The 17,389-nt window shown below is 37.9% G+C and overlaps 1 protein-coding gene across 1 annotated transcript in view; it reads left to right on the top strand.

Moving 5' to 3' along the window:
- Positions 1–427: 427 nt before the first annotated feature.
- Gap43 (growth associated protein 43) overlaps positions 428–17,389 on the top strand; it is an 89,247-nt gene continuing 72,285 nt past the window's right edge. The window contains exon 1 of the mRNA XM_020183385.2: positions 428–745. Within this exon, the coding sequence (XP_020038974.1) occupies positions 716–745 (30 nt within the window). The 5' untranslated portion in view covers positions 428–715. The remainder of the gene's footprint in view (positions 746–17,389) is intronic.

The following is a 17,389-nucleotide window of genomic DNA, read 5'->3' on the forward strand; positions in this document are numbered from 1 at the left end:
CTTTTTTGGGGAAGAGAGAAGAATTAGGAAAGAAATACATTCATTCCTCAGGCCTCCCTTCTCCAAACACATTCCATTCAATCTCTTCAACTGGCTGGAATATCCTCTCTGCCCCCACCCTGTAACCTTCCCAATGCAGTGGGAAAGTCGGTGGGTAATTGGGTCCAGATTGAAGGTATTTAAATATTCATGAGGCTGGCAGGGGCCTGGGAGGGGGCGACTGTCTAGATGGGGGTAGGGGCTACAGGAAGTGATTAGTCATTGAGAGCTAGTGAACAATTCTGAGAAAGAGACAGAGAGAGAGAGAAGAAAAAGATAAAGATATAAAGATTGGGAGGGGGTTGGAGAACGAGAAGAGGGACAAGGAGAGAGAAGAGGAGAGGAGAGGAGGATTAGGAGGACGACGAGGAGAGGAGAAGAGAGAGAGAGGAGAGAGACAGGGAGAGAGAGAGAGAGAGAGAGAGAGAGAGAGAGAGAGAGAGAGAGAGAGAGAGCATGTGCGATGAGCAATAGCTGTGGACCTTACAGTTGCTGCTAACTGCCCTGGTGTGTGTGTGTGAGGGAGAGAGAGAGAGGGAGGGAGGGAGAGAGAGTGAGCGCGCTAGCGCGAGAGAGCGAGTGAGCAAGCGAGCAGAAAAGAGGTGGAGAGGGGGGGAATAGAAAGAGAGAGGAGGAAAGGAGAGAAGGCAGGAAGAAGGCAAGGGAGGATACAACCATGCTGTGCTGTATGAGAAGAACCAAACAGGTAGAGCTAAAGATTTTTACTTCTTGCTGTTGTGAAATTTCCAGAGTACAATATTTCCCTGTAAAGGCAGAAAAAAAAATATTTTAACTGCTTCTGCTCTGGCATGGTGCTCGCGTTTCCTTAGCATATGGTAACTGATGGTTGCATCCCAGCTTTTATTCTTTTCTGTCTTTCATGCTTTGGTTTTGGAATGTTGCTACTAATTAGAGTGAGGGTAGAAAAATATGCCCATTTGGCTAGAAATAGGGTTGCTTTTTGCCTATTAGTAAATGCTCAGCGTTAGGTCTCTGCTTTTGAGGGTGTGGATGTGGAAAGGGGTGTGGGGAAGAAGATGTGGGTTCTACCTACAAGATAGGGAAGCGATCCTTTATATTATTTGCAAAAAAGCGTGGTTGAGGGAATAATATTCAGGTTGAGCATTGCCTGTTCTGTCGCACAATTTTCTCACATGTGCTGTGGAAGATGCCTTATTTCTTACATGCATGAGCTCCAAAAAGAGGAACAGGTATTTATAGAAAAACATGTGAAGATTTTCTTCATTTATTTTTTCCACGAATGAATGAAACTGATTTGGAAGAATTTTTTTTTAAGGGATCCTAAAGGCAACTGGGACTGGAGGAGAAATTGAATGTGTAGAAGGGGAAAATTCCCTTCCTAAAATCAGTAGCTGATTGTGCACCAGCTGGTCGGAGGAGAGGGTGGACCACGCCCCTACGAGCTTTGAGCTTGGATGGGATGGGCAAGATGAGCTGGGTATTACCTGTTGGAAACCAGGTCTTTTCTCTTTTTCCCTTTCCCTTGCTTCTTTCCTTGCATTATCCGTGACCAGAGATGTGTTAACATCCTGTATAATAAGCACGGTGACTCATTTTCATCAGGAAGAGGGACACATCCAAGATTAGCAAGAATCAGAATCCCCTCCTTCCCTCCCCTACTGCCTAGATTTTTCTTCCATTTCAAATTGCTCAATTATTTCTTGAAAGACGTTTAGAAACTTGATTGGGGTGAGGATGGGGAGGAATGACGAGTTCGGTATTCCGCAGTAACAGGCAGAACAGTGACAGGCTCCAAACAAGCTTTCAAACATTTCTTGGAACACGTTTGAGTGATTTTGGCAAAGGTTAAGAAGGAAAATGGGTGTGGAAAATAGGTGAGTGAGCTTGTGTGTGTGTGTGTATCCATGGCAGGGTGTGTGTAGGGGGCGATCTTGGTCAAAGAAGCCCTCTGCAGAGTGATTGCCTTAGGGGTGGGGTGCAAGAGATCAGATTTGGGCATTATTCCTGTGCAGGTATTGGAGATTGGGCAATTTGTAATACACTCCCTGCATTCGGAGGGAGTGGAGAAGAGTGGAGAAGAAACAGTCTTCCAGCCTTGCACATTTAGCCAGCGCCCTGGAGGGAGGGGTGGGGAGTGAGGATGGAGGAGAAGGAAGAGGAGGAGGAGGAAGAGAAACAGAAGCAGAATATCAGAGCAGTGGGTGGAGAAGCAAGGCAAAAATGAATGAATGAATGAATAAAGTAGCAGACATCCTTGGTTATGTGGAGATGTTGGAGGAAAGTCAGCAAAGGGGGAGTGGGCAGAGAGGTGGGGGCTATCTGCAGCATTTCTCTAAACTGTTCTTTGGTTCCAGAGATTGATGCTTCCACAGAATCTTTTTTAAAACTAGGACATTTCCTCTCCTTGTCTTCCTTCATTTTAATATATAAATGTAATAGATACAGGTGTCTGCGTCAAGCATACTGTCAAAGAAAGGTTACCCCACTGGTGAGTTGGGGAAATAAAATTTAGGAAGGTGGAGCCCTAAGGAAGCCAATGCTATTCATTTAAAAGGCTTTAATTTTGGAAAGAAAAAAAAAAACTGGTTTACAACTTGTTCCCACCCTATTTATTTATATACATACAAGTCTATACATGTCTCCTTTGATAAAGAAAACTAAACATGCTTTTTGGATAGCAAATGGGGGCTAAAGGAATTCCCTTCCCAAAATGAAGACAGCTGCCTTCACTCTGGCTCTATCTCACTGACAGCCCTAAGCATTCACTGTGATGTGTGAAGTGATGAAGATGAAATTGTGTGTTTAGTGAGTTTAGAAATCTGCACGTCAGTGTGTAGACCATGGCATACTTCATATGCAACAGTCATGCATGTGCTCTGTATGGTTTCCACATGCCTTCCTATGTTTTAGCATCATTCATATGCAAAAGGAGAAAATGAAACATAAAAATGCTTCTTTGGGCCCATATGTTTTATGTGCACTTACGTGTGAAATGGCCATGTGTCCTATATTACACTGCTCTATATCATTCAAATTTTATTTAAGATACAATTAAATCAGGCAGAAGGAGTTGGTGTATTCAGGGCGTGGGCTCACACTGCACTGACTGGCATTTATATAGTGTGAATACTTCAGGCTCACACAGGTTTCCTGCTTGTGGGTGGAATGATCTTCTAATCATTCGTGCAGAATTCCCTGGTGTCCATCCTTCTTCTGACATGTATTTTTTCATCCTAGTCCTTAACCGGGAATAAAATAAGGGCAAATAAAACCTGCAAAGGTCTAAACTCTGCCACACCCATGAAATCCAGCAGAAACGTGGGAAGGGGGTGGAGGGCTTGCACTTCCTTCCTTTTCCACTTGAGCAGCATAAAGAAGCAATCTTGGATTTCTAACTTGTAATACATTGTCAATGGGTGAGAAGAAAGCATAAATGATCTATATTAGCCATTAGTTACCATTATAGGTTATTACATCAGGAAGAAGACAGAAGTGGAATGGAGATGGGAAGATGGGAAGGAGTGAGTAAAGGAGGAATAAAATAAAAGGATCCCTGAGATTTAATTGGTTTATGATTCTCAAATATCTTGGGGCTTGCTTTAAATAGCTCAATTACCACGCATACTGCAGATGATTAAAAACTTGCAAGGTGTGATGTCTACAAAGCTAGAAAACTGTCAGATGTTTCCTTTGTTTAAAAATAATGACTTTAGTTTGTAATTGAAGTGTAAAAAAACACCCTGCAAGTAAGTAGCCCCTGTAGCCTCTAGACACTAACTCTGTTAACATCTGCCTTTTTCTCCATAAACAAATAATTCTTACCTTTGAGAGTGTGATCTGTGGTTTAGAATTCCAAGCCTACTGCCCCTCCCCTTGCAGCATCAGGAAGGTGTGGAAGGATGCAGCCTGCAGCCTTGCTGCTGGGTGCAGGGCATCCTGCCTAGTGAAATATTGGATTCCTCCTTAAATCTCTCTCAGCCACACCCAGTGTCATCCAGGGACTTAGTGAATTAATTAAATGGAAGCATTCTACTTAACATAATTGATGCTGTTCATTTTTTAAATAGTGGTATCCACCACACATTTCCAAATTTAAACAGAAGAAATTACTTAAAGGGCATTTTTTTCCCCTGCCAAATTATTTGGACTTGGGAGAATCTTAGGCAATTCATGGTGAATCTAGAAATGTGTTCATTTCTGGTGACTCTAATGCTTTCTAACCTATGCCAGGGTGCATGCATAATGAGCTCTGATCTCTCATGCTGAGATAGTCTGTGTCACTCTGTTCCCTGCCCCCCAACCCCAACTCATGCTGAGGCAACTGGAATAAGGAAACACAGGGTTAATTTTCTTTCTTGCTGAGCTGGCAAAACTACAGAAACCTCTTTTGATGTTGCCAGCTAAAGGGCAGTGCTCCTGTTCACCAAGAGGGAGAGTGTCTCAGGGTCTCTTCTGCCTCCATCACAGTGAAATTGTCAGTGATGTGCCGGGGGGCTGAATTAATCCACAGACTTCAGAGTTTTACCTGGCCCCATTGGGAAGGGATGGGGATCTTTCAGGCAATAATACAGCATGTATGTTAACCCAATGCTTCCTCCCCTTGCTCATATTGATAAAGTAAGATGTATCTAAAATCTTCCTTTATTAATAGTTCAAAGAATGCATATAGCCAGTTCATCTCAAGAGAAGGTAGAGCATTTAACTCTTTGCTTCCCAATTGCTTACATTTATGATAGAGTTATTCAGCAACCAAGGAGTGTCTGTTGTAAATGAAATAAATTGATTGCATGCCAGAATCTCCCTTTTGGATGTCTGAAGTGTGGTCAGCTTGTTTCTGTGTCATCCTAATCAAATATTCCTAGCATTCTCTAAAGTGCTGGGAAGAGCACTGTGCTATGAGTGCTTAGTCAATGCTACTGACAATGGATTCTGTGATCTTGAATGGATCACATTTCTTGGGCTTCAGTTTCCTCCTATCAACAGGGACTAAAAAACAAACAAACAAACCAAAGAACAGAAACCAACAAAAAGCTCCACCCTGCTTACCTTAAAGGATTTTGTAGGGATTAAACACAATTAAGATAAAAACAAAGATCAATACATTTATGAGAATATTTTTCAACTGTTGCAAGGTGAGGCTTGACAGAATCTCTAGTTTTTCAAAATTGTCACGTATCTACTATATTTGCCTTTTCTCCTTAGAGATTAGTTTCTTCTGATCACATGGAGCATTTGACTGCTGTGCTTGCACTCTTGCTCCTTCCCTGTCTTCTCCAGAGCCTCTCTCACTCATGTCCTACTCTCTTGAGATTTCCTCATTTTATTCATAAACCAGAGCTTATGAATGTGTTCTCATCTTCTCCATCTTCCTCTGTCTCACCCTCCTTTTAGAACAAAATTCCTAAAAGTACTCCACACTCACTTTCTCCTCTTTATCACTCCCTATTCACTATTCCACCTATTTTAAAGTGGCGTCTGTTCCAATCATTTCACTGAAGGTTATTCTGAGAGAGCAAGCACATCCAGTGATCCCCAGTGTACATCCTATTTGATTTCTCTTTGACATTTTGTATTGTCCATTCTTCTTCCTCAAACTCCATCCTCACTGGGCTTCCTCAATAGTTCTCCTCATTCTCTTCCTTCACCATCTCCTTTGCTGACTTCTTTCATTTTCTTCCCCTCACATTATTAATAATCTTCCAGTCCATAATTTTGATCCATTTCTCATCTCTTGACTCACTAGTCCTGGATGTTCTCATCTGGATACTGGATATTCTTATCTAAGACTGTGTGATTTCCAAATCTTGAGTTCCTGATCCAAGAATACTCACTGAAGTATTTCAAAGAAACCAAAGTTCATCCTGTACCCACAAACTCATTCCCTGTTTTGTAAGTACTTTTGTCCTCTTTCTTACCCTTACTGCTGTGATCCTGTCCATCCAGCTTCATTGCTTAGAAACCTGGGACTAATCCCTAATATAGTCCTTTCTTTCAAACCTCACATCCAGTTACTGAATATTTTGATTCTAGTAAAACAGATTTTGGGTATATCCCCTGCTGTTCAACCCTACCTGTTTTTATAAAAAGCCTAGTTCAGATGTTTCCTTATCTCTCATCTGGATGAAGGCAATAACTGCATACATGGACTTCCTGTCTCCACATTATTCTTCTTCCATTCTCCTTGTAAATAATGCTGGAGTTATCTGTACCTAATGTACATACTGTTGTATTATTTTCCTCATTAACATCCCATCATGATTCCCTGTTAACTGTAAGCTGGGATGCAAACACTTCAGCATCGATAGCATGATCTAGTCTTGCTTACCGTCCATAGGCCGTCCTCAAACACCTCTTCCTTCTCACTCCATTACACCATGTCAGTATTTCAGGCCTTTGTGCCTTTGCTCACATCATACTCTCTGCCCACATTACACTTCCCTCATAGTCTGGAAAAATTATATTTCTCCTACTACTCCCCTCCTTCTTCCCAAATAGTCTCTTCTGCTTTCATGTTTTTTGTTTTTTTTTTATGATTCCATATAAGTTTCTCTTTCTATCTCTGGTACCTACCATAATGCTTGAACCCTAAAGTAGATGGTTGTAAATATGAATAATCTGCTTATTAAATGAATACAAACCAGGTTTATAGCCTTCCTACAAGTTCTGGTATATTTAAATGGATAGAATCACCAGTAGATTAGGAAAAACATCTAATTTTAAAGAGGAGCTCATCATCACTGACTCTTGCTATTGACTTAATGGTATGACAACTGTCCATTTTTAACAAAAGCAGACACAAAAAACCAAGACCATTTATAGTCTGTATTTCTCTAGCCTACCATAGCTGGTACTATTTAGTCTTCCCTTCCACTTCCACATCTTTTACTTCCATCAACCAGCATGCCAGTCCTACCCTCCAAAGTTAACACAGTCCAAGTTTAGACACAAGACCACCACATTTTTGGATCTTCATGTGCTCTTCCTTTGGAATCCCAAGTATTTGTGCTCCTTGCTTTGCTCCACGAATTATTAGTCTAAACCAGTCTCCTCCTGTCCTTAGTTGATTTACTTTGGTGAACACACAAACTTCAAAAGGTTAATGTATGTAGTATTAGTCTGTGCTTAAAGGTGTGTGTTCAAGAAGTAGTTTTGCCTTTGTTTGGATTTCTTTCCTTCCCACTGAAGTATTCACATAATATCCACAAATAGACATGTGAAGAATAAAAGGTAAGTAGTCACTCAAATGTCTGTTAAATGTATAGAAATTAGCTCAATTGTGATTTTCTTGGGTTTGAATAGACTGAAGAGAATTGGATTCTGAAGTAGGCCTACTGTGCCCAGTATGGGGCAAATTGTTGCGTGAAAATACTCTTTGCCAGACTTTATTGTAGTTTATTTTCTCTGATTAAACTGGCATATCTTTGAGAAGAGTAGCAAGACAAAATTATTTGTATGTGAAATTTCTTTAACTGCTTATAGTGTTTCTATATGTTATTCTATATGTTGTTCTATGCTCCCAATCTCTTTAGTTTGGTGTTTTGTTATATTTTCCTTTCCCCTGAGGTTCAAAAGTGAAGTTTTTTGATTAATTCCAGTTCATGCTAATGCTTGGTAAGTGAGGCTGTGGAAGGAAAACTTGAAGAAAAAGTGTGTTCCAAATATTCAAATGTATTTTAGACAAAACAGATACTTTAAGTTATTTCTAGTACATGCTAGATTCTCGTAAATATTGGTTTGAGGGAATGAATGTAGGAAGGGAGAGATCCTCATTTTAGGTCATTAAGAGAGATATAATGGAAACAAAAAGACCTATTCAGAGCAGGAGTTGTGTGAATCCATACTCAACCCTACTGTTCCTCACTGGTGCTTGTGGTTGGAGTTCCAGTACCCTTTCCTGTGTGTTTAGATCAAAGTGGCATACTCGAAGTCATTTCAGGTATAGTATGGGAGATTTCCAATCCTTAATGTTTACAGGCTTATTTTCTTAAATGTTGTTTGCTCAATGTCCTGTTTCGTGTCTTTATAGTGGAATAACCCTTCCCTTGAGTTCTAGACCTTGTTCTACCAATTGTTTATCATGATGTTGGGTAAGTAACAATCTCTCTGAGCCTCAGTTTATTCATCTGTATAGTAGGCACAATAAAACCCTCCAAATCTTGACTTGCCTTCTTTAATAGGTTGGTGTGAGGCTCAAATAAAGTGATTTTTAAAAAGTATCTTGCAAACAATGTGTTTTTAAATACAAGGTATTGTTAATTGAGGAATTTCACATATTTATCCTTAAAGTATTTATGGCTCTATTCAAACAAGAGGTATCATTGCTCTCTATATAAAAAATATACATCCTTTATCCCACCCCTCCTCTCCTGTGCTCTACAAAGTAATGAATGCTAATGAATGGGAGCTTACTATACCTTTATCATTCCCTTTGAAAACTTCAGTGACCAAATTTAAACAATGAAATATTTAAATTGTCCTAAGCCCCAAATCTCATTAGGATGAGAAAGGTACCTGTTTTCCTATTTATCTTTTTCTGTTTCAGTCTCTCCTTCACATTCCAATTCTCTTCTGCTGCTGCCTCCCTCCCCACCCCCACTTCACCACCATACTGGGTTCTCAGCACTCAGATTACCAGGCCTGCTGTGCTCACATCCATCACATGAGGATCCAGTCAGGCAGAAGGGTGGAGAGGGAAGATAGAACTGATGGGAGATTGCAAATCTCCTGGTTAGTAGCATACTTCAAAGATTATCAACTGGGCACTATTTCCATAACCTCAGGGCTCCTCAAATGCATCTCAAAGAAATTTTGGTATGAAGAGGAAATAATCCTGAACCTTTTCAAACTCAACTCTAGATGCCAAAAATAATTTTTGAAACTTTTAGGATTTGAACAAAGGACATTTCAATTCTCCTGTGTACCTGGTCATGATTGGGATAAGCTACCAATTTAAGCTGAATATGCCAAATTTTGATACAAGCAATGAAATTTTATAACCCAAAGAAACTGAGTTTTAAATACATGAATACTGTCTAGAAATCTAATAATTGGATCAAGTTAGTGCAAAAATTCTGTTTTTCTTAGAAGCCAAATGTCTAACATAAGAAAATTTGTATCATACGTATTTTGAAAAATACTTTTTATGTAGGTGGCTCATGTAGCCTTATAGAAGAAAAGTATGCTAACTAGAAATTTGGGGATAAATTTGTGTCCAGAAGGAAATAATAATTTATTTAATTATATTTGTAGTTGCTTAATGGTCAAAACCTTTAATCCTTCCTTCTAGCTATCTCTGTCTTTCTCTGTCCATATTTACACTCTATTATTTATGTGTCCTTTGATTAGGCAAAAGTCACAGAAATTGACTATAAGTGTCCATAAATATGATCAATTGAAAGGAAACCAGAGGCCCTATGAAATTAAGAAATTGATCACAGCCAAGCCTAGAAAAACAGGGTAGAATCTGGGAACCTCAACCTCAACAGCAAGAATGCATAAACTTTTTTTCCTGGGGTCTTAAATTTAAAATATTCAGTTACTAATAACCCCAGTTTCTCTGTCTCTCAATTCAAAATCCTAAATGAAAGAGAGAGAGAGAGAGAGAGAGAGAATGAGTGATGATGAATGAATGTGATTGCAGTGTTTGAATCAGCCACCACCACTTGGGCCAGCGCTCTCTGATTAGAAGAACAACAAGGCCATATAGTTTATTGAGTTTAAGGAAGCCTACATCTGTATTTCTAAAGAGAGACATTAAATCGGCTGAGAAAAAGACCCTTGCATATATTCAGCTATATCCATAATAGAGTAGCTACTTAGATCAGAAGAGACTTACTTCAAATGTGTTGGACCACTAATTTTTCCCTTTGATTGTTTTCAATGTGCATATATTACATAGACTTATATTAGTAGGAATCTAAAAGGAAGTAGTAGTTTCACAGATCATTTAGGGTATATACCTAAAAAAGTGTTTATTTCTATGCCTGGAGATTATGAATGCTAGATGTTCACTGCCTTTCTGAAGCCTACCTCTGACAAATACCACCTTTAAAGAAGAGTTCTGGCTATCTAATCTGCTAATTTGGCATGATGTAGCTTTGTTCTAAATTCTCTTTTTTAGTTTGTAAAATCAATTTTTGTAAAAGGATTAGGCGATAATAGATATAAAACTGCTCCACTCAATTTATATCAGAGAAACGCTACTCTTTGACATTAGTCATCTCATTTTGCATGTTCTTGAATTAATTCCAGCAATCATCACCATATTTATCTATTCTTAGCAAATTGGCCCTTTCTAAAATATTGAACTGTTGTCTCCATATGCACTAGTTTGTTCTAAATGTAGAATGCTGGTAATTAGCCTGACATCCATTATTTGTAGTCGCCATTCCAATAACTTTGAAATCTTGTTTTTAAATGAAAATTTTTTAAAAAACCCTAATATCTTCCCATTAATGACTACATAAAAGAGCTACATAAGGCAAAGAAAAAAAATGAATGTAATGATCTCCAAAGGTTAAGCAAACTCAGGAACTGCTTTTTAAAGTGAATTTATAACTTCTTCTTACAACTAGCTTAAGAAGTAGGCTTGACTGGAAGTGCTTAAAGTGCTTAAGTGTTTAGGAACTAGTTCTTGACTGCCCATCGGTACTTTACCTTGGTTGAGAAACCTATTTACTTGATTTGAGCTTCTCTTCATGGCAAAACAGCTGTTTTAAAATGTATATTGTACAGTTCTACTCAAATTTCTCAATTATTTATAAAAAGTAAGTATTTATAAAAATGAGTAGGGAAAGAGGGAGAGAAGGAGAAAAAAGGAAGACGGGAAGAAGAGTTTTCTTAAAAAATCCCTAGTTTCTAAGTAATTAACTTTCAGTTAGCTTAACAGGCTGTTTTGTGTCTAAGAGGAATTATAGCCGTCATATATTCTTGCTAATTGTTCTTCAGATCAGCTCACTGTTGTTATCCAGACTCTTACAAGTATATAATGGGGGGAAGAAGAATATTCATTGAGTGTATTTAGAGTGGGTAATACATTCTAAAGTCCCTTCTCTTTAAATTAATGAAAAAAGTGATATTTTATTTAAGAGATGGAAAGGAATAGTGATTCACTGGAAACTTCCTCCATTTTGTTTTCATTCAGACATTTGGAAAATCTTCCTTCCAAATTCAGTTATTATTAGATAAATATTGCTAAAATTTTCTGAGATTTTTCAAGGAAAATGTCATTGTCTCACTTAAAGAGCACTGACTTTTTCTTTGGTAAAATTTTTTTTTCTGAAAAACACCACTTGCAATATTTCTTTAACTCTCAAGGATTTGTGTAACCTCAATGAAAGAGAAGGGTTTATTTCTTCTATTATTTGAAAAATATACTCTGGAGAATTTAGGTTAGTATTACATATTCGTTTGAATAAATCTTTTATGTTAATCTTCTCAAAGCAGTGTTCTTCAGGGCTTTGATTGCCTTTGGTTGAAAGACACAAGGTGATGGCTACTTGAAAACTCAGCCATTTGTGATTCCATACAGATGGGTGGTACACTGCAGAGTTGTATAGAAAACCCAAGGACTTTTGTGTACATTCTTTTTTCCATCTTGAGCTGCATACTTTATACTTCCTAGGTGAAACCAGAAGAGAGGAGAAACTGAGGATTTCTATAATTGAAAAGAGTAGGCCATAATTCTAAAATAAAACCACTCAGTTTGAAATTTGGCCATAATTCGCTAGTAAAAACTGTTATGGGTACATTAATGACCACAAATGGCTCAGACTTTGCTTCAAAACATCATCTGAAAAATGCCCAGGAGAAATAATATTTAGAAAAGAGTCCAAGAAACTTGAATGCTAATATACTTAAATACACTTAATCATACTTAGGAGGTAAGTTCAGTTATCATCCTCATTTAGTGGGGGAAAAAAAAAACTATTGATTCTTGGCTAAAAAAGGAAAAATGCCAATCTTGCCATCATAGTTATTATTTTATCTTATGCTAGACCATAACTTTCAATACCTTAGTGTTTTCCTATAATCCTCTACTATTTTTCTATATCAGTACAGTACCACTGGAAATTGATTTATTTGTATATATACTAAAGTTTATTTTACTAAACATATCTTCCTCAAATTATTACTTTTACTCAATTTGAAAATACAGTAAAATTCCATCTGTAAATAAGAAAAAGAAAACAAGCAATCAAGTTTCTCATAATCCAAGATTTCTAGATACTAAAAATATTATTTTTTCCTTTTATTTTATCTTGTCATCCCAAAAAATGTTATGTTAAGCTACTTATCTTCTTCCTAGATTGGATCTCTAACTACCCTCCTCTTGACAATGTCTTTTACATATACCAGCACTTTACCAGGTTCCCAGCTCCTACCATAGAAATAACTGGTTATTTTCCTTTCCTTATAAAGGCCATACTATCAGTTACCAAATACTATCTGCAGTGTCTCTCACATACATCTTTCTTATCCTCCGTAAGTCTTTTTTAGTCATTATTCTAGAAGAGAACCAAGCCCCTAAATCCCTAAGGCCCTAATGCCCATAGCTGTCTGTAATGAACTAACCCCTCTCTGGTGCATCTAGATATCATATATCATTCTTGATGTATCATATATGATCCTTGATCTAGATATCATATATCATCCTTGGAGAAAGAGAAAATAGCCATTCAAGCTTTGTGTTTTGCAGTGCAGATGAGAAACCCCAGGTGAAAAAGATCTCTCCCAAAACTCCCTGCTTTCAGCATCACCTCTGTATGCTGTCTGCCAGTTAATCTTACATTTAATTCCCCTTTCCCCCAAACCTCAATGGTTTCTCTTTGTCTAGAGTTAATTCTAATTTATTTATTCATGATTGCTTTTCAAGTTTCCTTAGAATCCTTTACCAACCCCTTATTCTTGCCTTCTCTTCTGCTGGGTCTAGCATTGACTAGGCTTTTGAATTTAAACAAATTTAGTTTTCTGTCATTTCCTTTCACAGAAAACAAAAGTATTGAACAAAGTCATCCTTAAGTCTTTCCAGCTTATAACACAAAATGTTCTATAACAAAATGGGTCTTTTTCTTGGCCATTCTATCCCAGCCAGACTTCATGAATTTAAATATTAGCTTTTCTTTACTTTGGTTCATTGTCATTCTCTTACTTGGAAAGTCCCCCCCCTCTTTTGTTTTTAGCTCAGTCTCATCCAACATCCATGCCTTGAATCAAAAGTTCTCTCATTTGTGAGGGCTTCCTTCACTGCTGCAATTCTCTCTGGCCACTTCCTCTCTTAGATCTTCAGTAGCATATAATATCTTTCTCATTCCCTTACTGTTCATCACAGAGAAACTTTCCTAATCATTTGTGTTTATTTCTACCTGATTCCCACAACTACTTTGTAAACTCTTTGAAGGTAAGGTGTCTAGTTCAGTGTCTGTCTTAAGAAATATTGATCAAAATATTGATTGATAGCAACTCAGTGATGACCTCTGTATTACACTCTGAGGAATCCCTTGGACAAAGAGCTCAGTAAACTCTCAGAAATACAAATGGGAACATCTTACATGACCTCTCTAGGGCATTTGATGTCATATACCATGCCTTCCCTCTTGGATCTCGTAATTTTCTTGGCTTTTATAATAACCATTTCTGCTGGAATTTTCCTCCCATGTTTTTGGTAGATACGTCCTCCCAATTCTATTTTGGCTTTTTTTCTTTTTAACCAATATCTGAAAAATTGGTGTTACCAAGGCTTTTTTCTTTATTATCAAATGCCCTTAACACAAGCTCCATGAGCAACCTAACACATTGCTACAACTCTCACATGGGCTAGCCTGTCTCATAGTCTCCAGGCTCTCAAACCTACTTTCTGAGCTCTAGAGTTTTGTATATAGCTGTCCACTGGAAATACTATTCTGATGACCAACAGGAAATGCAATCTCAAGATGTTCTAAAAATAAGTCATGAGCTCTCACTTCTGAATCTCTTCCTCTTTGTCATCTAGTCATCTAATTTGGAAACAGAACCCTTGACTTTCCTCATATCTTTCATTTATCATTTGATGCTACTATTTCATCCTTAGTTCCTATTAAAAAAAAAAAAGAAAACAAACACAAAAACACTTTCAGTTCTCCTTTTCCCTCACTTACTACCTCAAAACTATGTCTTGCTTCTGTTCACTCTTTTCTGGTCAACTCTGATAAATCATCTCTCATGGAAACCAAAGCAGAAGGATCCTTGTTAGTCCCCCTTCTTCGATTCTGAAGCCTTTAAAATCAGAGTGATCTTTTTAAGTGTTTTTCAAATCATGTCTCCCCTATTTAAAAATCTCTGATGATTTTCCATTCCTCTTAGAATAAATCCAAACTCATAGTTATCAAGGCCTGTAATCTCTCATATATCCAGGCGTTCCCCATTCTCTACCTTCTTCTTAGCACCATGTCTGTCTAGGTCACTGAGTCTCCTGATGTCCTTTTTAGTCAAGCACATTTCTTTCCAAGGCATGTGTTATTCCCTGGGCCCAGAATTCCCTTTTTCTAGCTCTTCACTGGAGAGGATTTCCTGTCTAAACAGTGTCTGACTTTCTTTTTGACATACCACATTTCTTCTTTAGAATTGTTCATGATCTGATTTTTTTAAAAATTTACTTGTTAATCCTCTAGCCTCTACATAACTCTTTAAAGTGAAAAACTACCCCTATTTTCATCCTATATTCTACTGCTATTTTGTTTTTTTCTAGGCATGACCAACAGTATTTTATCCTTTCTCTCTTTCCAAACATTATTTATTTTGTCTGATTACAGTCCTCCTTCTACTTCTTTTCCGCATAGCACATTTCCAGCCATTTCCATTGTATAGTTGGAGTTGTTTTCTTTAGCAATGTTCTCTGATTCTCCAGTTAGGTATGATTATCCTCCCCTTTATGCCATCATTATGTCTAGAACATAACTATACTACAACATGTAACTGGATTTATTATCAATATTCATTTTGCTGCACTAGGAACCCCTTTAGGTAGGAATCAGGTTTCATTTATTGCCTATGTATAGCTTTACAGCTTTTAGTTCAATAACTGCCATGCTGTAGGGTGTCATTAAAAAAGAGTTGAGAAAACAGAGCCCATACACATGAACAAGCATTACTGTCCAGTGAGTAGCACGTGATGGTAAAACTTGGTTAGGACGAATACAAATTTTCCAACTCACACTGATAAATAATGGTAACTGGCCACTTCTGGCACAGTCCAAAATTGGATACCTAATAGATATCTCATACAGACTTAGATTTTACCCAAGTAGTGCCAACTAGTTCCTTCAGAAAATAAGTTATTTTTTTGTAGAGAGATACTTTATCATGGTCAAAAAGATAGCCATACTTGACTCTATGAACTACTATTGTGACTAAGGATAAGCAGTCACTTTATACAGTTTTGTCTTGTTAGGCAATTATTCTGCCTCCTAAGCCAGCTACTGAACATTTAGCCCTTTCATCACACCTACAACTACTTGGGCTACTTCTCCCACAGGAATCCTGATGCAGTTTACTCTTTGTTAATGTGACTTGTGGTTGCATGGACACTCTCACTTGACTTTCACTCTTTAATTTCTAGTTAGAAATGTTATTCACAATAATGCTCAGTTTTTCTTTTTCTTTTCTTTTTTTTTTTGCATTAATTGAAAACTTTTTATTTTATTTTATTATTCATATGTGCATACAAGGCTTGGGTCATTTCTCCCCCCTGCCCCCACCCCCTCCCTTACCACCCACTCCACCCCCTCTCTCTCCCCCCACCCCCTCGATACCCAGCAGAAACTATTTTGCCCTTATTTCTAATTTCGTTGTAGAGAGAGTATAAGCAATAATAGGAAGGAACAAGGGTTTTTGCTGGTTGAGATAAGGATAGCTATACAGGGCATTGGCTCACATTGATTTCCTGTGTGTGTGTGTTACCTTCTAGGTTAATTCTTTTTGATCTCACCTTTTCTCTAGTTCTTGGTCCCCTTCTCCTATTGGCCTCAGTTGCTTTTAAGGTATCTGCTCTAGTTTCTCTGCTTTAAGGGCAACAAATGCTATCTAGTTTTTTAGGTGTTTTACCTATCCTCACCCCTCCCTTGTGTGGTCTCGCTTTTATCATGTGCTCAAAGTCCAATCCCCTTGTTGTGTTTCCCCTTGATCTAAAGTCCACATATGAGGGAGAACATACGATTTTTGGTCTTTTGGGCCAGGCTAACCTCACTCAGAATGATGTTCTCCAAATCCATCCATTTACCAGCGAATGATAACATTTTGTTCTTCTTCATGGCTGCATAGAATTCCATTGTGTATAGATATCACATTTTCTTAATCCATTCGTCAGTGGTGGGGCATCTTGGCTGTTTCCATAACTTGGCTATTGTGAATAGTGCCGCAATAAACATGGGTGTGCAGGTGCCTCCGGAGTAACCTGTGTCACAGTCTTTTGGGTATATCCCCAAGAGTGGTATTGCTGGATCAAATGGTAGATCAATGTTTAGCTTTTTAAGTAGCCTCCAAATTTTTTTTCCAGAGTGGTTGTACTGGTTTACATTCCCACCAACAGTGTAAGAGTGTTCCTTTTTGCCCCCATCCTCGCCAACACCTGTTGTTGGTGGTGGTGCTGATGATGGCTATTCTAACAGGGGTGAGGTAGAATCTTAGCCTGGTTTTAATTTGCATTTCCTAGTTTTGCTTTTTCTGGCTCTGTATACTATGAAAGCATCCTTCTGTCTGATGTTGTTGTACCTGTTCCTCAAACTGACAAACAAAGGAAAAGATATTAGTAGATTTTCCTAGCGGGAATGAAAAGACTTGCTAACAGTTAACTAATATCTCTTACACACAGTGATATGATTCCTAGGAAGTGGAGCTGAGAAGGAATTAGGCTCTCCCGTAGAATTCTGTTGAGGGAGGAATATCCCAATTTAATTTGTTTTCTTTGTAAGAAAAGTTATGAGAATCAAAAGAGGGAAAGAACTGTCCAAGATCATTAGGTAGATAGATCCTTTTGAGCTAAAAGATAAATAACATAGAGATTAAATATGCTTTTTTTGGTCTGGATGAAAAGCTAACACTTTTAAGACTAATTTCTTTAGGAAAAAAAGTGTGAGTTGCAAACTGGTAACTAGCAAGACAAACTTTGGAAATACTTTTCATCTATAGGTTGGGATAATGTTTACTCCAAAATCAAATTTTGGAAAGACCAAAGAAAATATAATTTTCCTGTATATGGAATAGGTGATCATAAGAAAAGCAAGATGAAGCTGACTTCAGCTGAAAAATGAGTCATTTTTCTCAGTTGTACATTTATTTTGGTAATTATGTGGGAGGTGGAGAAGATTCATGAGTAGTTTAGGTTGCCGAGAAG

Source organism: Castor canadensis, chromosome 5 (assembly GCF_047511655.1).
Source record: "Castor canadensis chromosome 5, mCasCan1.hap1v2, whole genome shotgun sequence".
NCBI classification, from domain to species: domain Eukaryota; kingdom Metazoa; phylum Chordata; class Mammalia; order Rodentia; family Castoridae; genus Castor; species Castor canadensis.